Source organism: Thunnus thynnus, chromosome 16 (genome assembly GCF_963924715.1).
Source record: "Thunnus thynnus chromosome 16, fThuThy2.1, whole genome shotgun sequence".
NCBI lineage: Eukaryota > Metazoa > Chordata > Actinopteri > Scombriformes > Scombridae > Thunnus > Thunnus thynnus.
In genome coordinates, this window is record NC_089532.1 from 18,403,246 (window position 1) to 18,429,931 (window position 26,686).

Below are 26,686 nucleotides of genomic sequence, written 5' to 3' on the forward strand. Positions count from 1 at the left end.
TATCAGATGTTGCAACCTTATCCAAAAAGCCAAATGGAGGGGGTCTGATGTATCACAGAAATGCACAAGTCACAGGATTACTGTATATATGCCCATTCTCAAATGTTCTCAAAGTGTATTCTAGTGTTTCTATGCCACGCATAGATTTCAGACTGTCAGATAAATGAGTGAAGAAAGTAAAGATCCTTTGTATCAATCACAACACAGCAGATCAAGAACAAGAGGCGTCATTCTTTGTTAAACCTCACATTGTAGGACACATAGTAACCATTGTTGTACATGTACAGTCTCTGATCAGTGGGATTGTAGTGCTAGTTCACAAAGTTTTCCTGGAATTTCTGAAGAGGAATACTCAAGTGTTTCTCCTCCCAGGTCTTCGTGTTATATGAGTAGTGGATCTCCTCTGTGTTCACATCTGCTGGCCTGGTCGCATACATAACTCCACACACCATGAAATCATTTCCTACTAGAGGCTTGAACGCACTAGTGGTCCATTCATCCTCAGTACCAAATGATTTCTCATCTATCTTAGCAATGGCAATTTTACCCATGGCCTCCTCTGTGGCATACATTACCCACAATCCTTTCTCATCAGTGGAAAAGTCCAGGAACTGGTTTGGTGAATAAGTGTAGGTGAATCTTTCGCTAGCTTTTGCAAGTTGTCTATGACTTTAAACAGAGGAGGTCAGATTCATTTTGGACATTCTGAATGGGTTTGCAGACTGGTAATATATGGCGTTTCCATGAACAACTTAATTATTACCAGTGCCTTCATACCCTCTGTGGTAGAGCACGGTGTGTGAAGGAGGACCTCTGAATAAGCTTGTCATAATTAGAGTACAGGAAGAATTCATACACTGAGGGGCTGCTGTATGCACCATACCAGTACAATAATTCAGAGCCTCGTGTAGGTTTGGAGTCTTTTCCCCGACCCCCATATGGGTATGCTGGATTCAAATGAGCATTTGGCTTGCTGATGCTCATGATTCCTGTGCGGTTGCAGTTGACTGGAAGAAAATAAAAATGTTGACATTGGCTGTCAATCTCTGATTTGGATGAGTTGAGTGAATCTTTGAGCTGAGACACCAGAACTTCAAACTCTCTGAGCTCAATCCTGAGCAGCTCAAAGTCCAGTTTGATGTAATTGTCAGGACTGCTCTCCAGCATGACCACTCTGAAAGTCAGATCCTTCAGTTCTCCCAGGAAAATATCCAGTTTCCCTCCGTAGTGGACAAGCTGCAAGACACAGACTCATCAATTTACATACTTTGAGGCAATTATTACCACACAGTTGCATTTTAACAATTTATCTTATCGTTGACAACATAACACCAGAACGAGATAAACACAAGTGGTATTCTTGATCTGTGGTAGTGAATGGTTCTTAGGCATGTTTTGAAACTCCTTTGAACAGAACTGGCCACAGCAATAAATTACATGGTGTATACAGTAGTACACAATTAATCATTATTTGGCTTAACAGGAAATAATAAAACAGAATCAGAGTAACTTTGTTGGCCAAATATATATACAGTATTTATATATAGGTACAATTTTTAGTTGTATATACAGGAGAGCATGGCAGTGAAAATGATGCTGAAATAAATATTGCACAGATAACATAATTTCATTAATTATTACTTAAGTCATTATTACTGGCTTTCTAGTTACTGCTCACTTTTTTGTAACATTTTATAAGACAAGTTTTTACTAATGGCTTCATTAATGATTAATAAATCATGAACTAATGCTTTATATATCAGTCACAAGCCATTAATAAGAACAAGTTTTAGGTTGCCAGATTGTGAAAATTTTGGATTTTGGCTGGTGTTGATGCAGTTATAAATGTTAGTAATCCATAAATATCCTACTTGTAAATATTTTGGTCAAGATCCTCCCTCCCACAAGAAAAATGGCCATATGATCTAATCAATCAGCAGAATATTTCACAAACTTGGCAACCTAAAAGTTGTTCTTATGTTATACATATGTTATATATATATGATAATATAGTATAACTATATATATATATATATACATTTTTATAAACCCCTCATTAAGGTAACCAGTGGTACTGGTACTGTGTGTAGATTATTTTCTGATGACTAGAAGCTTGTCCTCTAAATGTGGCTTTACATCACTTATTCCAAAATTCCAAACAAAATCAAACCATAGAGGATTCTGTGTTTCATATTTACTTTGTTTATCTGGATCTCCACCTCCAGCCTCAGGTCTGCATGTGTTGCACTCGGTCAGCAGGGAATGTGCTGTCGGGCAGGAACACACTGCAAATACACTCCAATCCTCCACCAGATGTGGTCACATTTCCTGACTCCCAGTCTTCCATCGGCTGTAAGCAAACTCAGTTATTTTATTTCGATATTACACAGGATTAACTCTAATAAGAGATAATGAATATCTTTCAGACTTACAAGCCATGCCAATGCAGGGCTCAGTATATTAAAGAGCAGCAGTACAGCCAAGGGCATTGTGTCTGCCAATAGTTTGTCTGATATGATTGCTACTCTTGTCTGCAGGGTTTCACACCACGTATCAATCTAGCATGTTACATCATTCCAAGTCGTAGCATTTTTATTAGCATCCTTGAGATCAATGCAGGTGTACATATTGTACACACTATTCTGGCATTACTGCAGTTTTATGATTTATGCTTGTGTTTTTCTCTCCTAGAAGTACTCTCATATACAGTTCTCATGCAGCACAACATTAGGAGGAGGGCCTCACCCACTTTTATTATGCTGAGTGCCAAAATGTGGCCTGAGATGACTTCAATGTTAAAAACTATTGACAGTGACCGAGCACAATACAACCAAACTTTATGAGTTTCCTAAATTAACATACATCAACTCAAGAGAAAAATACAGATGTGCCAGCAACTTTCTCCAGGCTCGATTTTTTTTTTTTTCAGTTAGCTTGGACTATTGGCTAACTGGTTCAATATTAATCTTAAGCTTTCATTACACTGTGGAGAAAGACTGAAAATGTAATATGATCTGTAAGAGGGCAACCTATTTTGAAATCATCCTGTCCTTCAGTATTAGAATTGTACACATTAATATGAGTAATTTCCTCTTCTGTCCAAGTTTCCTTTTAACTCTGCAGTACAAGCAGCAGACTGCAATACCTTTAAAGTGAGTTCATATTGATTGTCACTTGTGTTATCAGTGTAAGATTCAGGGACTGATTATACTGCTTTGGTGCAGTACTTCCACCTTAGATAATTGATGTAATGTATCTTTAACATACAGTATGTCTGTCTGCCTTTGTCGTGTGTATAGTATATAGATGTGGCCACTGGCTGTGAAAATTATCAACTTTAATACATCCATGGTGGAAATTCACATACTTGGATCCATTATTCAATAGATGTAAAAGTCTATATGTGTATTTTCCTTATGTCTTTGTCCATTTTTTATTTCGATGAAGAAATAGAAGTGCAGAAATGTTAGTCTGTTTTCACTATTAAAGGCTGCAGATACAACAATTAATCATGCTATTTATCTAAACTTTCATAGCACATTGCTGCTTTAGAGTAATTTGAAATAGAGAATGACTAGTGCTGAATTCTGTATTTATTTAGTTACATATTTCTTATAGTAACAACTTGCCATATTGAATTTTAACACATACTGGATCTTACTTTTAGTAGTTTATACCTTTATTATCTGGAGCTGATTTCTAAACATTTTTTCACTCAGTATGCACCAGTATTGTTGTGGTTGTATTCTTATACATAAGAAGTCAAGGCCAGCTTCATGCTTCAGTTTGATTTTATTGAGGAAAAGTACAGTACTTTGCTTTATAGAGCTGCACTGACAAAGAAAGTAAATACAGATCAATCGTATCAATTACAATACAGTAGATCACAAAGAGAAGGTATCATTCTTTGTTAAACCTCACATTATAGAACACATAGTAGCCATTGTTGTACATGTAGAGCTTCTGATCTGTGGGATTGTAGTCCAGGTTGGAGTATTTATCCTGGAACTTGTGAAAGTGGATGCTGAGATGCTTCTCCTCCCTGGTCTTGGTGTTGAACGCATAGTAGATCTCCTCTGTGTTCACATCCACGGACCTGGTGAGGTACATGACTCCACAGGCCATGAAAGCATTCCCAGCCAACTGCTTATATGCACCGGTGTTCCACTCATCCTCAATGCCGAAAGATTTCTCATCTATCTTAGCAAGGACAATTTTACCCTTGCTCTCCTCTGAGGCATATATTACCCACAATCCAGTTTCATCAGCTGCAAAGTCCAAGTTCTGATTGTCTGAGTAACTGTATGAGAACTTTTGGCTTGCGGCCGGGATCACTCTGTAGTCATACTTGGAGCTGGTCAGATTGAGTTTGGTCATACTGAAAGGTGTGTTGATCTGGTAATAAATGGTGTTACCATGAACAATGTAATTGTTACCAGTACCTCTCCACCCTCCTGGTATGTCATGCTGTTTGAATGCAGACCTTTGAATCAGGTTTTCATAGTTAGAGTACAAATAGAAGTCATGCACTGAGGGGCTGCTGTATGCACCATAGAAGTACATTGATTCATAGCCTCGAACAGGTTTGGAGTCTTTTCCCCAGCCCCCATACTGAAAACCTGCATTCAAATGAGCGTTCAGTTGGACAACCATGGGTTTGCTGATGCTCATGATTCCTGTGTGATTGCAGTTTCCTGGAAAGAAAGGAAAAATGTTTCACATTGGTTGGCAATCTCTGATTTTTAAACTTTTATCCACAGTCCTCTGCCAAGTTGACTTACCAATGTCTGGCTTGATGAACTCTTGTTCCTTCTGGCACTCCTCCAGCTTCTTCTGCAGTTTGGCAAATTCAATGCGGATCACTTCCAGGTTGCTCTTGTCATAAGTCTCCAGTTGGTTCACAATGAGGGTCATGTTGCGGATCTAGGATCAAAAACATAAATTAAATTGAGATGTAATGTTCTGACAATGAGGGAAACCGTGCTATATGCGAGTACTTTTGGAAAATGTCTCTTTCACCTCAGTGTACAGACTGTCAAACATGGGCGAGGAGGAGTTGAGGGAGTCTTTGAGCTGAGACACCAGAACCTCAAACTCTCTGAGCTCAATCCTGAGCAGCTCAAAGTCCAGTTTGATGTAACTGTCAGGACTACTCTCCAGCATGGCCACTCTGAAAGTCAGCTTCTTCAGTTCTTCCAAATACACATCCAACTTAGCCTCATAGCTCACCATCTACAAGAGTTAGGTGAAACAAATACACAGATCAATGTGACGATCTTCTATCACAGTGTATGAATGCCGTGGAACGGTTTAGTCTTGATAGGTCTTATTGTACCTTGTTCATTTGAATTTCCACTTCCAGGATCAGATCCTTGCTCACTTGTTGCATGTGCTCTACCCGGTCGGCAGGGAAGGTGGTGTCAGGCAGGTACACATGACAAACACACTGACCTGACTCACCCATTGATGCAGTCACACTGCCAGATTCCCAGTCCTCCACTGGCTGAAAAATGTTTCAAAAATATTTACTACCATGAAAAAGGGATTGTGATAATGAGCAATCCGTCTCCATGTTTTTAATAATAGAAATTAAGAGTCACCTACCATCCAGGCCAAAGCAGGACTGAGGGCTGGTAGGAGAAGCAGCAGAATCTGCACCATCGTGTCTCAGTTTAACTCTCAAGTGTCTCCTAGATGGCTCAGTCAGAGGTGTTTTAAAGACAAGTATTATCAGATCATCATAGACACCCTCTCTCTTCCCAAAGTTTTTATCTGAGCTCAACACAAGAACAGATGTTCATTCACAAGTAGTCCTTGTTTGCTCACAAAGAGGACTCTACCACGACGTCAGGTTTGATCTGAACATAGGGTGTGGATGAGAAAAATGACATATGTGGTGATTTCTGACACCACCTTGTTATGTTTATGGCCTGTTCACTCAGTCTAGCAAGTGTTTTATGGCAGGAGGAAGACAATCTGGCAGGCACATTGTATGACATTCTTTTCATTTCAGTCAAACAAACCAATTTTAATTATTATTAATCAGCCGTAATAGAGTATACTTATTTGTGTAGTCATTGTGTTTTGAGTGAAGGAATCAAATTGCATCTTCATATTGCTTCCTGATGAGCAGGGTTCATTGTGTAAGCTTGTGCATGTGCCAGTGCTTTTTAACAGTGCGGTTCATAAGGAGGACATATTGGGCCACAAGGGAACAACTTTTAAAATGAAATGCTGACTCAACACCAAGGGAATCACATTATGCAGGACCACTTTTTCACTTCAGCAGCAAATTGAATGAATAAAGCATCCGCACACTCAAATCTGTGCAAGAATCTTTTTAATTAGCAAGCTTTCGGTCATTGGTTCATGCACCACATCTTGAAGGAGGTTTCTGGCTGAAAGCTCGCTAATTGAAAAGATTCTTACACAGGTTTGAGAGTGGGGATGTTCTTTTCATTCAGTGTGATATTTTTAGCTCCAGCACCTTTGCTTAGTCTGATAACGGGTGAGCAGTGTATGTTTCTCTATTTTTGATTTCACCTCAGCAGCAGCAATGAATGAGAAGATAAAAATGTTGAGAGAAAAGTTTTCAAGTGTGGCAGTTATAAACAAAAAAATGTTAAACTGAACTATTGATATGGAAACTATTGAAATATGTAAAAAATTGAACATAGAATAAAAACCCTGCCATGGTTTCCTTTAAATGAAAAGAATTTGATTTCTATGTGACCAAAAGGTAGTGAAAATTGTTTTGTAGGTGTTCTTTGACTTTGTCCTATTATTGCACCTGTATCTCCCTCTAAATCTACAGCTACATAAGGAGGGGGGCAAATTAAAGGAAAAAGAATAAGAGTGGAGCAACATAACAAATGCAGGTACAAGGGCCTACTGAATTGTTTAATGAGTATGAAAATGATGTGAGTCGTATGCTATGGCCTTCACAGTCACAGTCAGTTTCAAACCAAACTGGATCTTTATGGGAGATTTTGGACCAACGTGTTAGACAGCGCTCTCCACCACCATCATCAAAACTCCACATAAGTGAATATCTTTCATTCCTGTGTTCATTGCTCCAGTAGAGTTTAAAGACTGTTTCTTTTGTTTTTTCCCCTTTAATTTGTCGCTGCTTCTCCTGTTGGGTCTTATCACAGACCGTATGAAGGTTTTTACACGATTACTTTTGCAGACAAGTAAAGAACTTCAGACAATGCACATCCAGGACTACAATGGAAATAAGACTTAAACTCACGTACATTAAACTAAAAGAATGCACAGCACAACCCTTTAATTAAAAATGTAAGTGCAGTTTTCCCCTTCCCATGTTACATTGCCATTTCACCTACTGAATTATGATTTATTGATTTAATATATGATGAATAGTGAGGTAGGAAATATTAAAAAGTGTATTAAGGAAGTGTTACACTGTAAGTTTGGATTTTATTGTGTTTTATTGTTTTAAAAAAAAGCAGAACAAAAGTACAACTGTTGCCACTATAAAACTTTAGAGCTGCTATAAACTAAAGGCGCTGATAGAGCAAAAATCAAGATACATCTCTTTATTGATACAATATTTTTTATCAAGTATGAATGTATACGCCTACAGTGCTCATCTTTTAGCGGAACTAAATCCCTCATTTGGAATAGATGTTTAAGGAAATCATTTGTAACTAGAGAAACAGAGCTTTATCATTCCAATATAAATCAGAATATAGCTCTATGTCTACTTTTCCATTGTCAGAAACTATTACACATGCAAGTTAACCATTATGGAACAAAATAAGCAAAGTGAATAGTATAACAATCCTGGCACTTCAGACTCTACTTCACTTTAATGCATTTAAGGCAGTAGAAATTGTGGGTGAAGGGAGTGAAGTGAATTGAGTCATTTTATCAATACTCTCATTTGCAATAATTAAAAAATAATACACTCTATTCATGAGAACTTGCACAAGACGACACCTGAGATTTTTTAAATGCATGAGATCATTTATTAGCAAATCAAGCAGAAGAAAGATACATGTTTTGCTACATGAACTACAAAAAAAAGTGAAGCACAATGATTGCTTCATTCATAACATGTGATACTTTAGTAAATCACAGATCAAATTAGGACAGAAGAAATGATGGTGTCACGGTAGCTTTAGTTGTGTGATTAAACCACAGATGGTAATTAACATAGTAGCCATCATTGTACATGTAGAGCTTCTGATCAGTAGGATTGTAGTCCAGGTTGGAATACTTATCCTGGAACCTCTCAAAGGGAATACTGACGTAGCTCTCTTGTTTGGTTTTGGTGTCAAACTTGTAAAATATTTCTTCAGTTAGGATATCAACTGTCTTGACTGCATACAGAACACCACACACCATGAAGGCATTGCTCACTCCTGGTTTATAGATACTAGTCTGCCACTCCTCCTCAACCCCAAAAGCCTGCTCATTTATTTTAGCTATGACCATCCGGCCACTGGACTCATCTGTAGCATAGGTCACCCATAGACCGGATTCATCAGCAGAAAAGTCAAAGTTCTGATTTGGGGAGTTACTGTAGGAGAATCTGGTGCTAGCCCTAGGAATCACCCTGGACTCATAATTCATGCTGGTGAAATTCAATTTGGCCAACCCAAACGGATTGTTGATCTGATAATACAGAATGTTGTCACGGATGATGAAATTGTTCCCTGTGCCCCTCCAACTGCTATGTAAGTTGTGATGCTGGAAGTGGTTTCTCAAAATTAGATTCTTGTAGTTAGTGTAAAACCTAATGTCAACAATGGAGCCACTAGTATACCCAGAGTACCAGTACATGGACTCTCTGTCAGGAATAGGCTTTGAATCTTTCCCCCAGCCTCCATATTTGTAGTCAGAATTCAGATGGGCATTTAGTTGACTCACAATGGGCTTGCTGACCTTGATGATACCTGTGTGTGCACAAGACCCTGCAGAAAGAGAGGAAAAATTAGTTAAATGAGTCCAAAGACGGTGTAGAACTAACTTAGTGTGGATTAGCTTACCGATGTTGGGGTTGAAGAGCTCCTGGTGGCGCCTCTCGCACTCCTCCAGTTGCAGCTGCACCTTGATGTACTCCCGGCGCGTCACCAGAACCATGTTCTTGTCATAGGTCTTCTCCAGCTCGGTCAGGGTCCCCACCATGGCTATGATCTGAAAGTGAACATAGACACGGTTTGCCAATTGATCAACACAAGTCAACAAGCCATCAAGTCTGCAGTTCTGCAGGACTTACCTGTACACGTAGAGACTCGAAGATAGTGGTGGAGCCTTTAATTGAAAGCTGCAGCTCTTTAATCAAGGCCTCCACTTGTTTAATCTCTACCTTCATATCGTTTATCTCGGCGTCATTGTAGGCATTGGTGTTATTCTCCATTTTTTCAATTTCCACTGTCAATTTTATAATCTTTTCTGCATATGATGTCAGCTTTGTCTCATAAGCTTCCAGCTGAAATCAAGTACAGAAAAAAATCAGTTTACATTCTTTTTGGTTTGTCTGAAGTAACTTAACATCACATGAATACCTTGCCCATCTCCAGCTCCAGTTTGTGGGAGATCTCCCCAGCTGTCTGCTCTACCACCACCAGATCTTTTATAGGAAAGGTAGAACTGGGCAGGAAAGCATCACAGGTACACCTTCCCCCCCCACTTCCACCTCCTGTCCCATTCCTCACGCTCCTTTCACTCCACAGGCCTACACGCTGAGAAAGGATGACATGAAGAGAGATCAGCTTACCTCTAATGTAGGTAAAGCCTCAAGAATAAGGATGAATAAGATGATCTAAGTCATGCCATACATACCCCCCAGGCCACTGTGGAGCTCAGCAGTGCTAAGAAATACAGAGCACTGATCATTCTGGTGCAGTCAGATTGGTTATGATTGATAGCTGGACCTTCAGGGCTTATATAGCCTGTTTCAACATCTTGCAGGATGTTCCACCTGTCCTTGATAGCCAAGGCACATGTCAAGAAATAACAGTTACTGTTATCTTCAGCAAACAGAAGTTACAACTCTAGTGTTTGGGTGTGCACCAAAATTCAAAGAATAAATGATGGGTGGATCTACCATATGACAGAGTTCCCAAGTGTTATAAAATGTTTTTTCTCTGTGGATAATCACTGAATGAACGATGACTGACTGAAAGACGAATGTCCTGCTGAATTAATGAATTTCTGAATATAATGTGCACAGTTATTTAAAATTAGAAACAAGATAATACAAATGACACTGTCTCTCTTCAATCATTATTTATTAACTGTGTAACAAAGTAGCTAAAGGTGTCCAAATGACCAAAAGAATCATAAAGATTATATAACATTATTCAGTTCACTTGACAGTTTGTGTAGGAGTCTTTGAGTCTTTCGCCACACGTTTCTTAGTTTTCTTTTTCTTCACTTTCTTGGTTTTGGCTTTAACCTCTGGCTGCTTGGCATTAAGTGCAGGCCTGGACCTGGTCAGGTGGTTAGCAGTGGGGCTGAGCTTGCTATGGCCCATCTCTGGATCAGAGCGTACACCCTGTGCAGAGATGGACTTGCCTGGGGCCGAGCGAGGGGAGTCATCCAGCAGGTTGGGTTGGGAGTAGGAGCGCATAGCTGGGGAACTGGTGGGACGGTAAGGCGTGGTGCCTCCTATCATGGGCAGGTGGACATGCTCATTGCTCAGGTTAGAGACAGAATAGCGACTGCTGTTGGACATGACGATGTGATGCCAAGAACTGAGAGGGGTGGCAGAGAAGTGCTGTGGGCCACTTGAGTCCTCTTTGGCACCTCCTGGAGATATGACCATAGAGCTGCGTGGTGTGACTGCCTCCACAGCGCTCTGGAAAGTCTTGAGGATACGGTCACTCTTTTGCTTTTCTTTCTTCTGTCGGGACTCAACCTTCCGCAGTTGGCGGCGGTGATCCCTCATCATCTGTTTCCTCGTATCTGCCAGTCCCCTGCACAGAAACATCAGATAACCCTATGAACCTCTTAGACTGCTTTATGGAGCCAAAATGTAAGACTGCATCCAATTTATTACACGCCTCTCTCTGTGCCAAACATAAACATCACTATTTTACGACGTTGTTTTTGAAAGCATCATTCAAGGTGAGAAGCTGGACAAATTCACAGCTAAAACACACTTGGTTCAACTCCAATGGTCATCAGTCAAACGGCCACGATTGTAAAGTGCACAGTAACGTCATTACTAAATGTTTTCCAACAAAAAACACATCACAAGCTCACGTTGTGAAGCACCCATCTGTGAGTATAATCAAATACAGTATGACACATGCTCACCTGTAGTCTACCATTCCTGTCCTGTCGCGATCAAGTCTCTGAATCAGCTCCTCAATGTGGTATCGATCCAAAGGAATGCTTGATTGCTGTCAAGTTTTCACACAACAAAAGGAAGGAAACAGCCAGAGTCAGATTACAACGTTTCTAATTTGCATGTAATGCATCATTGAATCTCTGGTCTCTTACAGTTTGCTTTAAATGATTCAGTATTCAACTCAAAGAGAGCTCATTGTGGGTGATTTCATAGTGTTCTGTCACTGAAATTTATAAGTGCTGTGCTTCCTATAAATGTCACTGACACTTCAATGAATCAACATTCATTCATCAGGAAACCTGCACTGCCTTCCTGAAGTCAGCAACAGGGACTCGCATGGTGCCATCTTTGTCAATGTTTCGAAAGAAATCCCACAGGCGTAGTTTACGTTGATCCAGATAATCCTTCAAAAACATTGTGAGACAATAGTGAAATAAATACAGAACCAGACTATGAATGATTATAAATTGCACAGTAATTTGATTTAAATGTGAGGAAAATACTTGTTAAACATTACACATGAATATGAGATTATATTTTTCATTAACTGTAAAGTGGTGGAATGTAACTGTTCATTACAAATTTTTAGGACTATTTATTTTTATTAGGTGACCAAACAGACCTGGATGACTTTCATCGGATCAATGCGTTTTGGTGGCTTCTTAGCGATAAATCCTCCCACCCCTCCATACTGTACATCCAGACTGGGATGCTCCAGACACGTCACCTCCAGCAGATGCACAAAGTTCTCATTTACAAGCACATTCTGTTCAGATAAAAAGGTAAAAAAATGATACATTCAGTCTTCTTCATTTCATAGTTAAGATATGATGAAAAATGAAATAATACTATCTTTTCTTGATCAATATAAACACAAAGTTGAAATTATTAACAGCTAATATGAGTGGTTTCAACTGTGATCAAATGGCATGACGATGATGGTGTTACACTCACACATATGTTGATCTCCTCAAGGGCAGTTTTAGGTGTGTTCTTCACCACATTAACCAGGGCCAGTGCTCCCTCTACCGTTAAAGAGTTGTAAGCAAGCTACAGGCACGTATGACACAAACATTACTTCACACATCACCTCACAATGTGTCTGTTGTTGGCTGAATGCAACCTCATTTACCCACCAGTAGAACTCGGAGAGTGTCATTGGCCTCAAGACCCTTGCACAGCATACCGATGCCCTCGTTGGTCATGCGGTTGTTGTTGAGGTTGAGGTGCACCAGAGAGTTGTTGAATTTTAGGGCCTCTCCCATAGCCAGAGCACCCTCATTCCCAAAACCATTCCATGATAAGTCAAGGTGCTTTAACATCATATTCACCTAAATATGGAGAAGAAGTTGATCATGGTGATCAAATGTTGTTTAGCAAGTCATTGATCAATGATCAGCCATACCTTTAATCCAGCACAAAAAGCAACAGCCCCTTTCATTCTAAGATGATTCCAACTAAGATCCAGTACCTCTAGACCTTCATTGTTGGCTGTACAAATGGAAGGTAAAATTAGTTAAAAAGAAATGGATCTTGTGTCCACTACTGTGGCCATTTTTCTTAGTATGGCACCACACTTTTACCGTACCCAACAGCTGTCCCAAATGCTCTCCTCCTCTTCCACAAAACTCATTATGGCTCAGGTCTAGTTGTTTTATTCTGGAATTGGTCTAAATGTAAACATATTAGCAACAAAAAATAGCAAAAATAACCAAATAACCATTACATAATAATATAAAACATAACAATAACTTACCGATAAAGCATCTGCAAAATATTTAGCATCATCATCAGTAAATCCATTTCCTGTTGGAGAAATAGTACTTGTTTGAATATACAAAATAAACTTGATAATAAATAATAGCAATCCTATTATTGCTGCTGTAAAATTTACTGATTGTTGAAAAATCTATCTTTTTTGTCTTTCTCCCTCCCCCTTGTCAGAGCACAGGAAAATCACCGTGAGCCATGAGATTCGCTGTTTTGATTATGGACTGTGGGTTCTTGAAACTGTATCCGTCTACCTCGGTATCAGTACATCACCTTACAGCCAGTACAGCTTTGTAATATATATATGCACATTACCTGAAAGTTTCATAGATTTTACTGAAATGCTGTCAAGCAACATTTTAGCAACATGCTCAGCTCCTGCAGACTGCAGGTGGTTGTTGGACAAGTCCTGAAAGAAAAAACAGAGAAATGCAGGTATGCAGAATCCTCCACAGTAAAAGTCAAGTAAACTGTCTCCTAAAAAGCACTTTTGCTACCTCTAGTGGTAAATTAGCAGTGCTACATACCAGATGCTGAATGGTGAAATTAGCCCTCAACATCTCCACAAGGTATTTGGCTCCCTCAGCTTGTATGTAATTGTCTGCCAGTTCCAGTGTGTTGATATGCATATCACTCTAAACACAATACAAACACACAAAGAGCTCATCAGAAATGTTCTATTTTAATAAGTCACATTCAATAACGTACTTGTATTTCAAAACTCACCACCAAAGCAATGGCTAGTGCCTTGCACCCCAAAGGTCCCAGCCCATGGTGGCTGAGTGTCATGGTGGGAGAGTCCAGGTTTCGTATGAAGTAGGAGATTGGCACCACACCCACCAACTTGCAGGCTTGCAGGTACACTTCAGCTATAGACATTTCCTTGTTGCTCTCGTCTTTTTCTGGAAATGAGTAAGAATGTGAGTCCTACTATATCAGCCTTTGCCTGTAGATAAAGTAATGAACATATTTTTTACAGGAACACTCAAAACAAGCCATTTAATTGCATTGCTTTTGGAAACTGGGAAAGGTTTTATATCAATATCATGAATTAACAGTATGTATATGTATGTATGTGTACATGAATTACAGCTTTACAATCAGATTAGAAAAAAATGACTTATTATATTGTTTTTTTTAACCTGAGAACTGCAGGAATGAATCCAAGAATGGTTTCATTTACTTACCATCCAACTCCAAGTCTGTGTCAAACTCATCCTCAGAGCCTCGATACAGTGTCAGAGATGGACAATCATCATCTTTTAAACAGAGGGACTCAAAAGACAGTGTCGACATGGCTGTCTGCTGTTAGAGCCTATGTTCTGTTTGAAAACGTCTTCAGTTTGTTCATTCAGCGTCTGGTTTGTGTGAGCTTAGTGCTGTGAAATGAAATGCCTCTACTGCCCAGCAGGTAATTCTACCTTTCAGGTAGCATGTCATGTGTAGTGCTGGGGATAATTTATTCATTAGTGTGGTTACATTCTAGTGTTTAGTACATCCAAGCATATTATATAGAATTGATAAATGGTAACATTTGGAGTACAGGTTCCCTGCACCATGCCAGGAAAGCAAGTACTGTACATTTAATATTTTTCTTATTTCTTAGAACTTGATTTTTTTAGTATTGTCATATTCAAAAGCCAAAACACATGCACAAAGGAGACAACACCAGAGACACTTTAGTAGTGTCCCCTGACCGTCCAAAAAAACACCACCAACTTCAGAACGCGCATGCGCTTATCTGAGTAGGGCAGCATGATTGGCATCCTGTTGTTTTATGGGCTCTACCCATTATCACGGTATCTGTCCAGTCGACCCTCAGGTAAATCTTCCAGCAACATTGCAAAGGTGTCCGTATTTGAAAGTATCGTTGCCGGCTTCGTTGAATAAAAACTATGTGTGCATCTCCCCTGACTGGGCGGCTGTCCGGAGCTAATGGTTGCTAACGTGACGTTTAGTTTGCCGCTGACTGAGCAGTTTGTCATAACGTGTTGGCGCCAGCGATATGTTGGTGACTTCAACTTGTTTTTCCATCACAAGCTCAATGTGACACGTTTTCCGGTATGAGCTTCTGCTATTTTCTCTGTGGTGAAAACGGGAGCGCAGAGCAAATTATGTTTTGTTCTGCTGTTTTGCTAGTTATAGCTCATGGCAGTGTCGGTTGGCTTGCACCTGTTATTGAGCGGACGCCCCCCCCCCGTGACGTCAGAACGTCACCATGTGTGAATGTTTTGCTGTGCAGTTCAAGTCAGTCAGATATTTTTATATGTGGCATTCACACACTTATTGTCATTATTTTGGCAATGTTAATGACAGAAACTACAAAGCTCTGTATGTTTGAACCTTCAACAAATGCATTGCTGTTCTCTTACACTAAGCTTGTCTTGCAGATGCCTCAAAGAAGGGTCTCCCTCCTGCAGTGGTTAATGGCACGGCAGTGTGGGATGCTGGTGCTGTCACAAGCAGGAGGTTCACCCAGTCTCGGACTACCCCACTGGGCCAGCAGCTTGGCCCAAGCAGTGGGTCGAAGGGAGAAACGAAAGAAAGGATGAAAGAGCAAAGTCCAGTAAAGCAAGACGATATGAGGCCTGACACAGACAAAGAACAGTTGATGGCTGTCCTGCAGGGAGAAACAAAGAATGAGGCAAAGATGAGTCAGGTACAATCTGCAGTGAAGTTGGAAGAAACAGAGATACAAGAGGCACAGCGACAGGACAAAGTGGAAACTCTTAAGAAAGAGGACACAGAAATAGACCATGATAGGTTCTATAATAAGCAAAACACAGAGGATGGAACTAATGTTGCAAGTGAGGACATTAGTCCAGGGCTAGCACTTGGGGCACAATTAGAGTCCCTGCAAACAGAAGACAGCATACAGGCAACAACTTGTCCAGTGCAGGAAAAAACAGAGATACAAAGCACTGAAGAGTCAGTAACTCCAGCTGAGGAGAGTGTTCAATACATCACCTATCCAGTAACTTCAGTTGAGGAGAGTGTTCAATACATCACCTATCCAGTAACTCCAGCTGAGGAGAGCGTTCAGTACACCACCTATCCAGTAAGTCCAACTATGGACAGTGTTCAATACATCACCTATCCAGTAACTCCAGTTGTGGAGAGTGTTCAATACGCCACCTATCCAGTAACTCCAGCTGAGGAGAGTGTTCAGTACACCATCTATCCAGTGGAGGAACAAATACAGATACAAAGCTTGGAAGAATCAGTAACCCCAGCTGAGCCCAGTGTACAAGAAACAACCCCTTTAGTACAGGAACAAATACAGATACCAGGGGCTGAAGAGTTTGTGCCTGAAGCTGAAACTGTAGTCAAAGTAACTGAATGCTGGGATGAATATTTAGCTGACAATGATGGGGCACCTAGTTCTGACCTGGTATTTACCTCCCTTCTTGCAAACACTGAAAACCTTACATTTAGCGGGCAACACGATACACAAACTGGCTGGCACTTTCCTGCAGGACCAGGCCTAGCAGACGAAGTGCAGTGCCCGCTGTGGCAATTTCCTGCCGTGAGCTATTATCCTCCAGCTGAGCTGACAATGCCCTTTGAAGGTGAGAGTCTGATATCTCCCTTTACTTTCATTACATGCTCATTTTTGTTTTTCTCAACTGTAGTAATTCTGCTGTAGTTAGATTCGTCCACACTCTTCAGTAGCTTAGTATCCAGTGGTTAATTTGCACAGACTTGTTTGTGTGTGCTTGTCTTCCAACCAGTAATGTGGAGAGTATGGGAGGAGATGGATGAGAGTGCCACTGAAGCAAGGCCTGCCCTGATACCCTTCCCATCCACAAAGGCCTCGATGGACTTCACTATCATGTCCTACAACATCCTGGCTCAAGACCTGCTGGAGGCCAACCAGGATCTGTACACACACTGCCCCCTGGAGGTGCTGGACTGGAGCTACCGCTGCAGCCTTCTCTTAAAGGAAATTGAGAAATGGGCACCAGATGTGAGTCAAATGACGACTGATTCAAAGTAAACTATGAATGTAGAAATTAATTCTAATCTTTAGGATTCCACTAATGAGTTGTTTGTGTGCTTTGTGTAGATTCTGTGTCTCCAAGAGGTTCAGGAGAACCACTATCATGAACAACTGTATCCAGTCCTGACTCAGATGGGTAGGTCATCTGAGACAAAACAGTCCTGTTGGAAGATGTTATGACAAAGACATCAAATAAATTGTCTTCCTGTTGTTGCCCCAGGCTACACCTGTGTGTACAAGCGGCGTACAGGCACCAAGACAGATGGCTGTGCTACTTGCTATCGCAGCAGTCTCTTTTCTGAGGTATCAGTCATCCCGCTGGAGTTCTTCAGGCCTGACGTGGAGCTCCTGAACCGGCACAATGTGGGCATTGTTTTGCTGCTTCGGCCAGTGGTCCCCCAGGAGTCACAGGTCAAGGTGACGGGCCCACTTTTCTGTGTGGCCAACACGCACCTGCTCTTCAACCCCAGGAGGGGTGACGTAAAGCTGGCTCAGCTAGCTATGATGCTGGCAGAAGTCCACCGTGTGGTCAAGTCCTGCAAGGCTAAAGGCGAACACTGTAATGTTATACTGTGTGGGGACTTTAACTCTGTCCCCCACATGCCTCTGTACCAGTTTATCACCACCGGTGAGCTCTACTACCAGGGTCTACCAGCATGGATGGTGAGACTGACACTACAAAGGATAACTGACTATAATCAATACCTGGCATGTTAGCTGGAAAATATCTAGCTGCTCCCACATGATTGTGTGTGGACATGTTTGAAATAGATACATTTGGCTCAGGATTTCTGCAATGATGCAGTGACCTCTGTAACCATGTATGTATTTATCAATATCCAACAGATATCAGGTCAAGAGGATTTGTCATACAAGGCCAATTGCCACAGACTGTTTGCTCCTCTGTGGCCCAGCTGTCTGGCAATCAGTGACAACTGCCAGTACACTACAGTCGAGGAGATGAATGAGAGTCAGAGTCAGGTATTAGGTCAGTGTTTGAAGTTGGAGCATGTTTTGTACATACTGTCATTTTTGCAATCTAGATCCAAGGTGTAAATTTCAGATTTGTGTTTCAGTTCCTCTCTCACACTTCCTGTCTTAATATTTGTTCGTCTCGTGTAGGGACACGTCAGTACAGCCATGACTTCATGCTGTGGCTGCGCTACTGTCCAGATGCATATGTCCGTCCGCCTGACTTGCAGCAGATCCCAGGCGTGACTGACAACACACCAGGTAGCAGAAAGCACAACACAGTCATCAGCTTTTCTCCTATTTATGGAACCAGATTTCTACACAGAAATGGTTTGAATCTCTGAATTTTCTTTGTTATTGTGTGCAGATGCTTCAATGAGAAACCAGCCTTTTGTTAGAAGGTCAGTTGATATGTCATTTGAAGGTTTCTGCTTCTTATTGTCAGACATTGCATGCACAGATGAATAGAATCTGATGGTAATTCAGTGTCACTATAGCAAACTGAGAGACCATAAACAATAAATGTTAAAGCCACTATAATTAACAAATAGGAATTCTTTATTATCTCAGTCTAATCATTCAACCATTTTGCATGTCACCTTATGATGTACAATACAGGAATGCATATAGAAAGGTGGAGAAAAAAAGCAGGTTAGTGGAAATCAGATGTGATAGCAGTGATTGAGTTTGTGTGTCACAGGTTCGGACACACCATCAGTCACCGGTTAGACCTGGAGTCGGTCTATAAACACACTCTCCCAGGCTCTGGTAACTCAGAAGTCACGACTCTGCACTCTGAAGTAGGAGCTACTGTCGACTACATCTTCTATTCCCCAAAACGCATCTCACCCTCTGATCAAAGAGGTAAAAAACGGGACAGTATGTTTAACATTTTACAGCTCTGAATTAATCATTTGCTTCTGTAAATAACTAATGTGGGGATTTTTCTCTTTCTTTTCCTTAGCTGGTGGCGACTTCGTGAATAAAGGTCTGAAGTTGATTAGTTGTCTCTCCCTCCTATCAGAGGACGTCTTATGGTCAATGAAAGGCCTTCCCAACCACATATTCCCATCTGACCATCTCAGTCTTCTGGCCAAATTCCAGCTGGACCTGAACGCTGCATGAGAGAAAAGACTGCGGATGAACTGAACGAGATGGACGTGAGAGGATAAGCATGTTTCTGTTCAAATGATTCGGTTCTTGCTCTGTACACATTTGGTTTTTGTTTTGGTTAGTATGGATACCATTATTTGCGGTTCAATCCTGGCAACAGAGGATAATAGTTTTCTAACTAAATGGGACGTTCACATTTTTGTTCAAAAGAGCCAGGAAAATAACAAGCGCCAATGTTCAACCCTGTTCCACATGGTTTGCATCGGATAAATGGTGCAGAACTATGACTACGATATGACAAATCTTATAATTGATGATGTAATAGTATTAAAGTCGAGGATTGACTCTTAGTGGTGCGATAATGCACTCACTTGTTTATTTTGCTGTTGACAGCTTCTGTCACATTTTAATTTTATTTTAAACCTAATTTTGAAATGAGAATTGCATTTCTCCGATTATGAGTCAGTTCTATTTTTTCAAAAATATACTGAATAAATATTTTGCATTAATTTGTGACTCTGTTGTGATTTTGCTCCTTACAGAAAGAACAAATCATATCTCTGGGCTTTGAAAAGTAATTTATAGTTCTTTCCTGGATTCATGATGTAGCAAGTTAAGTGCATCTGTTAGCATTAAAGCCTGCAGTTTGTGTCTGGCTCCCTGCGTGTATCCCGCCTGCTCCTGTGCTGAGATTGTGACCTGAATGTTGGCTCTCTGCCCCTCCCATCCCACTGCACTTAGGCACTCAGTCAGGGAGAAGATGTCTCTGCGTGCGTGTGGGTGTGTGCGTGTGTCTGGTTGATGCATGAATGAATAATTCATTTAGATAGTTGAGTGTTCATGCATGATGGGCTTAGTAAGAGAGCTTTGTGTTATGTGTGGGCTATAGAATGTCTGCGAAGGTGATTCCCAACAGTAGGATGTCTGTCACCCATTGTCAGTGGGCCCTTCAGTGAGTTGTTTTAATGTGTTTTCAATATAATACAGTCAGATGCGAGTTAAAAACTTTTAATATATCAAGGAATCAGGTTGTGTGCATTTATTCCCCCTGTGGCATCGAATGTATGCAAGTAAAGGAAGTGGGTCAGTAGGTTTCTCTCCAAATAGGACATGCCTTCTGTTTCTATCTTACAAACACTAGTAGACAAAGTGTTTGACATCTGGAATCCACTGGAAGGGAGGATAGGGAGTTTGTTTATCTTTCTCATGACTCTTCTATCTTCATAATTCACCAAGGTAACTGCCATAACATTAACAAACACTTATTCTAAGGAGCTCACTTGCACAAATGACACCACTATCTCCTTCAACTGCTGTATTGCAGTACTAAGATCACAGTATTCTTACTGTACCTGACATACAGCCCATATGTGACCTTCGGCTCATTGCTGACTGGTATCATTGAATGCAGCAGCCATTAAGCTTTATTAGCTGATTGCTGCTGATGAAGTGGACTTTGGTGGACTTTAATCCATTAAACAGTAAACTGATCATGAGAGCAGCACACTATCGCTTTTATTTACATGGCTGTGGCAAATCCTGGTAATGCTTCAACATTCAAATTTTAAATGAAACGTGGTGGATATTAAATCTGTCCCACTTGGTCTGACTTGTGCTGTAAGTCTCAGCTGCACTCAGACGGTTACGCTTCCCTTTTATAGTGTTGTTGGTGTCAAGTTTCCTTTTTGTAAACTTGGGTAGTTTTTGGTGATCTCCTTACTCTGCTCTCGTTATCGTTTACCTCGGTGTCAGTCAAAAACTGCCCTTCAGTTTTGGACGCCCTGTGCCCAGTTTGAACATTTGTTTGACAGAAAACTGGCACTTTACCCCAAAACAACTGATTACACATTACCAACTGTTTAATACTTAAATTGTATATTTCTTGGGATGACCACTACTCAAATAAGGTTTTTGAAACAAGAAAACAAGACTGTGTTGCCACAATCATAGTGAACCTTTATTGTGATCCTGTAAATCAACTTATGGTACGAAACAACTTGTGTTACAGAATATTGGAATGAAAACATACACCTACTGTACACTTAAAAATGTTGGCTGTGGCAAAGTATTCAGAACAGCGTGTTTTGAATATTAAGTGCTCTACTGGTGATCACCAACATTGACGAAGTATAAAATGACACAAATCCCAATAAAAAAGAAAAAAAATACAAAAAGATAAAAGTGCTGTAAACAAACTTCTTTACACCTTAGCTCAAATGGAAGTCAGTTGCTTGGATACCACTTAAGGCAAGTGAAATATTGGATAAAGTTGCTACAAATAAAAGTTAGAAACAATGTATATAAAGCAGTTATACAGTACAATTAAACTGACTCAGTACTTTGCGTCTACATTAAATGCAGATGAGGTCAGTCAGCTGCGTTGTCATCAGTCATGTTGATAATTATTTTTATATTCAGCAGCCAGAATAACTCCTGTTCCTCATATTATCACTCAACAGATGCTTTCATATTCTTACACTTAGCTATATTGTCTATTCAATCCCATATTCAGATAACTTATCACAGTCAACAGCATGCTAAACATGCTCGCCTCTGAGTATTGACGTCTCAAACTTTATTTCATAGTAATTAAAGAAGAGCAGAGATTACACTGCTTTGTGTTCAGTTAGGCAATGACTATAATAGATTGGATATAAAAAAAGTGTTTTCTTTTCTTTGAGTTTTCATACAAGGCACAACGGTAGTTTGCAAACTAGTCACTACACAAGCAATTGCTGCCCAGCAAGAGCCTAAGTGGATTTAAAATTACATTACATGTATTTGCACACTTACAGTATAACGATACAGATTGCTGACGAGCCTTAAGAGCTTCTGTTAAACATAATAACACCACAAAAATCTATGATATGTCCTGTAGCACATTTACACTGAGTGGTAGTCTTTCCCAGCTTTTGGGGAAGTTGAGTAGAGTTGTTAAAAATGTTTACAAATTACTGCACATTTGACCCTCTTTTTTTATCATTTGGGAACATTGCCAGCACCAATTACTACGCACAGTAACTGCTCCAAAAAAAGCCTCTGACAACACAGACGGTGGGAGTCTGAATGCAAACGTTTGTTTTGGGACGAAAAGTTGCTGGTGACCTATTCAACATTGCATCCTGTGAATAGGCCAGTGGTGGCCTTGTGAAAAGCATGAGTGGTACCTTGTTGTAACTTCACAAACTAAAAATTCTTCCTCAGACTCGAATCTGATAACCGTTCATGTCTCCAGATGCTTTCTGTTCCAAAGCCTTCTTCTCTCCGGAGGGGCTGAAACCAAAGAAACAAAAATACGAGACAACAGTTTTATTCACATAAGAAGGAAACTGTGACTAATTCATAAACTACTTCTGCTTTGCCTTAGATCACAAGACAGCTGTAGGCCAAATATTTTCCACTGACAACAAAGATTTCCCATCAACAGCTATGGTGCCTGTATTTTTGGTGAAAAACAAAATCATGTAGAGCACATGATGAATCATACCGTCTCTCAACACGGCTGATCCTGCGCAAGGGGCTGCTTGGTCCTCTGAGGGGTGAACCCATGCTGTTCCTCCTGTCTTTGGTGGGAGAGGGAGGTGCAGGTTTTCCTATCTGCAAAAAAAAAAACAATACACAAAAAAGACAATCTTAATCAGGTTTTCAATCACTTTAAAACATCACACGAGTGAGCTGAACTATGCTTATGTCGTCACTGTATGGTGTCAGTGGCTAAAATTTGTCTGTGTCTTCTATGTGATTGCGCAGAGCACTCAATGTAAACGATCGGCTATTGATGGATTGAGCCGGCCATGCATGAAGCACGACAGAGCAGAGTCGAGCCATCACATTAGTTTTATTACACACAGAGCTCGACATCAAGGCCGCTTTCATTATGTTAGCATGAGAGGTGATGAGAGAGATCGTTTGAGAGAAATAGCTCCTCAGATAGCAGGTCAACTCAGTGTCACCATGCTTGAAGAAACAGCACGTCAAAGGAAATCTAATACGCAGTCAGGAAGGGTAGTCCATCTGCTGAGGACTAATTATATTTCTCGCGATTGTTTTTCATCCCGCAAGAGATTCATTGGCTTGTACTGGTGTCAGCAGCTAAGTGAGACTTCAGATACTTAAATACTATTTGTCCGAACAACCCCTGCACTGTACCTTCAGCCTCATGTCTCGAGTGTGTCTCTCCAGCTCCTTCCGCAGCTCCTCCTTTGTCAGTTTGTCCACATCTAGTATCGAGTGTTTCCATTCTATCTGCTCCACGCTATGAGGGTCGTGGGACACGTACTGGCCGATCTTGACCTTTCGCAGGGTGTGCCAGTAACCCTTGTAGGCTCCTTCGTATTCCTGCACCAAGTCCATCAGTGTACGGAACTCCAGGGGCTTGAACATGAGGTCCTCCCTCCGGCTCATGCCCAGCGCGCCGAAGCGTCCCCCGCTGTGAACTCCCAGCACGATGTGGTGGAAGAAGTTTCCTGAGAAATGAGACTTAAAGCTGAGGGGGAAGCGCTCCACACCTGGCATGTTGTTGGTGAGGTAACTGTACCAAGCTCGGTCAAGGAGCAAATAGAGAAAATCGTGAGCAAATTTGGGGAATACAATGTGTGGTAAATCTGCCGAAAAGAACACATTTCTCATCACCACTTCTGTTTGGTGCACATGTTAAAAAAAGCTGCCTCTACATAGCTGTTGTTGTAGGTTTTATGATCATGCAAACCTACAACAATTCAATATGAAGACATCATAGCACCTAAAATGTCATGCAACATAATATGCTGCTGTAAAGATACATCCCCAGGATCACCGCCTCCAGGCATTTGATTGGCAGAGCTTCACGTGTCATCTCCTTAGCGATGTCCATCAACCTGTGCGGAAAATTTGAACAAGAGCGTACCACTGTTACTCTGTTTCTGTGACAAAAAAGCACACCGCTGAATGCACTACAAATGACATGAACACACTGTTATTGATCACTTAGTCAAATGAAAAACAGTTTCCATGAGCCAGGGAGATAAATTATGTGCTACTAAATCTAATAAAGTGAGGTCAGGAAAAGTACAGTACGTTCCAGGCCTCCGCTGGCAACGCAGATCTTGTCTAGCTTTTTATCGTCTGTTCCTACTCACAAAGCCCTGAAGTAAAGCAGAAATACAGCGGATCCACATGCATCAGGCATCAGGCTAAACCATAAAAAATCAACGAACATTGTTCCTGACATCCTGTGACTACTGCCATAAGGCTTTGCGAGTCTAACATCTCATTGTTGGACATTCAGATCTTGAAACATAAAAATAAAACCACAAGCCAAGCACAAACAATCAGTCCTTCGTTAAAAATAAAGGTTGCTCACGCAGTAAGAGGCCGGCTCTTCTTAATTTCAAAAAACTGTGTCCCGGTGTGATTGTACCTGCAGGATAGAGTTAAGGTCATAGCATAACGGAGCAACATGAAGTAACGTGAAACTGCCTTGGGAGAAGACTCTGCTGCATACAGTGAAGAGGTGAAACAACGACGTAGAGTTCTTTATAATATTCATAACTGGTTGGTTAATTATGGATGAAAATCATGCATTTGCTTAATATAGAATATAGTATCTACTGCTGCCTACTTTCTAATGCATGGCCCATATTTGTCAAACTGTGCCAAAACAATGGGTCAATGAGATGAGAGAAAAGGCAATCTGTTAGTATTATACTTCCATTATTTTCTAGTACTACTATTGACTCCATGAATCATCAAAGTAGTTTAAGGCAATAGGGAATGTTTTGGTGAATGACACACTAATCTACAAGGTGTAAATTATAAAACAAACTTTCAAATATACTCAATATCGGCCACTTTTTCACCAACTTAGCCAAAGGATACTGTAATTCCCTGATGTATTTCTGTATGGCTTCCAGGCGCTGTGGGATAGTGGTGGTAGGTTGGTATGTAGGCACACTCGGTACTGGAATCTGTGGGACAGAGCATCCAAACAACTGCTTAACCATTATACAATCTCTATATTCACTCCAGCTGGAAAAGTACTCTTTCTTTTCTTGATCTCTGCGCTCTTCTCCATTCAGTGCAACTAAAGGCAAAATTATCCTAATTGCTCTTCAGCCACGCTCATGAAAATAGAATAAAAGGTACCATTTTTCTTCATTTTAAACATCTGTAGAGTGCAAACATACTTTGCATGACAGACTGGACAAAACATGCATTGTGTTTTACTGCTGGAATGACACTGAAGGAAAAAAACAAATCAGCAATAGTAATCATTTATAGTGGATTTAGAGGCATGTGGCTTTTAGTATGTTTGTCATGTGGGACAGCATAGTAGCACTGTAACTCAATATTTCCCCACAACACATGGGTGTAAATTGTTTCTCAACTATGTGTAAGCTGCAGGTGGATAGTGTGAAGTGCACAGTACAGAAGCAGATACTCCTGTCACGTGTAAATCAGCGGCAACTACATATTCAGAACTTTACCTTGGGTAGGTCAGTGGCGCCCCGGATCCCCTTCCCCAAAGCTTCACCATCAGGGTGGATTCGACCCACATGGCGCCACATCCTCTCCCAAGTCTCCTCATCCACCGGAAGGCCTCCTCTGTTAACATAGAAAGGCACCCCTCCATCCCTCATCTCTTCTTCGCCTTCATCCTCCTGCTCCTCATCTCTCTCCTCCGTTGAGCCCTCAGTGGCCCTCAGCATCCCTCCTCTGCAAAGGAAGTCGACAGATTCCTGGCACAGAAATGTCCTGACTGATGCCTTGGACCTTTCACTGGTTAATCTGCTTGCAGGTTTAAGTAGGTTCCCACAACAGATGGCCAACTCATGACATCCAGCAGCTTATGGCACCAGTGTCTCAAAAAGGCTTCAAAGGTGGTGTCTTTACTGTAAAGGTGATCTGCTGTGAATAAAACGAACCTCTATAGTTGAAGCAGGTGAAATGATTTCAAGTTAATTTTTAACTGTTTTTTTCGAATATCCAATGACTTTGCAATATAACTCCTCAACACTTTGGGATGAATCTATTTGACTACAGGCCATTCAATAATCACATATTCAGGTAAATAAATATATAAGGTGAAATATCCATAGGATGTGTAGCCTCTTATAGTGGCGATATTGTTAGTGTTCGACAAGCAAACACAAGCCCGTTAATATAACGCTATCACTGCTATTGCAGTCTATAAGAGGATTGACTCTGCAGACAACAAAGTATTAGAAATTACTAACTCCCAGTACCGTTAGAGGTCATTCAATCCAGCAAATCAGTGTTGCTGTACAATCGCATCTCCCGACACTCCTTAGACGTCCAGTTCATCTCCGTTTCAGTAAATGATTTCCTTCCATGTCAGCCGGTTCATTGTTCGGGAAGATGCTCTTGGCTTCAGTGACTGCGGCTTGGATTCACGTCCAACGAGCCGCTCAGACAGACACTCCCAGACCTCCGTCGACTGCGCATGCTCTCTACTTAAGGGATGATCTCAGCTGTGACAAATGCTGCATTCAGGTGCTTTCCGTTACAAA

The 26,686-nt window shown here is 40.9% G+C and overlaps 5 protein-coding genes and 1 pseudogene across 10 annotated transcripts; 1 reads left to right on the top strand and 5 right to left on the bottom strand.

Annotated features, from left to right (window-relative positions):
• Positions 1-98: 98 nt before the first annotated feature.
• On the bottom strand, positions 99-2,489 carry LOC137199283 (olfactomedin-4-like; annotated as a pseudogene).
• Positions 2,490-3,837: 1,348 nt separating this feature from the next.
• On the bottom strand, positions 3,838-5,498 carry LOC137200004 (olfactomedin-4-like). The gene is given in 4 exon segments (XM_067614666.1): positions 3,838-4,747; positions 4,802-4,923; positions 5,020-5,232; positions 5,336-5,498. Coding segments are annotated over 4 exon segments (1,311 nt in total). The 5' UTR covers positions 5,465-5,498; the 3' UTR covers positions 3,838-3,900.
• Positions 5,499-7,974: 2,476 nt separating this feature from the next.
• LOC137199467 (olfactomedin-4-like) lies at positions 7,975-10,126 on the bottom strand. The gene is made up of 5 exons (XM_067613789.1): positions 9,811-10,126; positions 9,534-9,710; positions 9,245-9,457; positions 9,015-9,162; positions 7,975-8,939 (listed from the first exon to the last, which is right to left on the bottom strand). Exons 1-5 carry the CDS (start codon positions 9,862-9,864, stop codon positions 8,110-8,112), a joined length of 1,422 nt encoding a protein of 473 aa, XP_067469890.1. The 5' UTR covers positions 9,865-10,126; the 3' UTR covers positions 7,975-8,109.
• A 116-nt stretch (positions 10,127-10,242) lies between these two features.
• On the bottom strand, positions 10,243-14,930 carry LOC137199466 (leucine-rich repeat-containing protein 74A). 2 transcript variants are annotated; one of them, XM_067613787.1, is made up of 13 exons: positions 14,281-14,930; positions 13,820-13,995; positions 13,621-13,728; positions 13,409-13,502; positions 13,080-13,129; positions 12,912-12,993; positions 12,729-12,814; positions 12,460-12,654; positions 12,278-12,373; positions 11,946-12,089; positions 11,623-11,727; positions 11,290-11,375; positions 10,243-10,946 (listed from the first exon to the last, which is right to left on the bottom strand). In XM_067613787.1, exons 1-13 carry the CDS (start codon positions 14,387-14,389, stop codon positions 10,337-10,339), a joined length of 1,941 nt encoding a protein of 646 aa, XP_067469888.1. In that variant the 5' UTR covers positions 14,390-14,930; the 3' UTR covers positions 10,243-10,336. The 2 variants fall into 2 exon arrangements, with proteins under 2 accessions (XP_067469888.1, XP_067469889.1); XM_067613788.1 differs by lacking the exons at positions 12,729-12,814; positions 12,912-12,993.
• Positions 14,823-19,687, top strand: angel1 (angel homolog 1 (Drosophila)). Of its 2 annotated transcripts, none has more exons than XM_067613785.1 (10): positions 14,823-14,915; positions 15,484-16,662; positions 16,825-17,060; positions 17,160-17,229; positions 17,314-17,756; positions 17,940-18,081; positions 18,216-18,326; positions 18,433-18,466; positions 18,766-18,929; positions 19,030-19,687. In XM_067613785.1, the coding sequence occupies exons 1-10, from the start codon at positions 14,849-14,851 to the stop codon at positions 19,188-19,190; spliced, it is 2,607 nt and encodes an 868-aa protein (XP_067469886.1). In that variant the 5' UTR covers positions 14,823-14,848; the 3' UTR covers positions 19,191-19,687. The 2 variants fall into 2 exon arrangements, with proteins under 2 accessions (XP_067469886.1, XP_067469885.1); XM_067613784.1 differs by lacking the exon at positions 14,823-14,915 and adding an exon at positions 15,157-15,340.
• A 1,431-nt stretch (positions 19,688-21,118) lies between these two features.
• On the bottom strand, positions 21,119-26,674 carry vash1 (vasohibin 1). 4 transcript variants are annotated; one of them, XM_067615326.1, is made up of 8 exons: positions 26,402-26,674; positions 25,643-25,871; positions 25,035-25,123; positions 24,520-24,576; positions 23,960-24,034; positions 23,328-23,709; positions 22,666-22,775; positions 21,119-22,451 (listed from the first exon to the last, which is right to left on the bottom strand). In XM_067615326.1, the coding sequence occupies exons 2-8, from the start codon at positions 25,862-25,864 to the stop codon at positions 22,379-22,381; spliced, it is 1,008 nt and encodes a 335-aa protein (XP_067471427.1). In that variant the 5' UTR covers positions 25,865-25,871; positions 26,402-26,674; the 3' UTR covers positions 21,119-22,378. The 4 variants fall into 4 exon arrangements, with proteins under 4 accessions (XP_067471427.1, XP_067471426.1, XP_067471423.1 ...); XM_067615325.1 differs by having other exon boundaries at positions 25,643-26,060; positions 26,402-26,673; XM_067615322.1 differs by having other exon boundaries at positions 25,643-26,063; positions 26,402-26,673.
• Between the last annotated feature and the right edge of the window lie 12 nt (positions 26,675-26,686).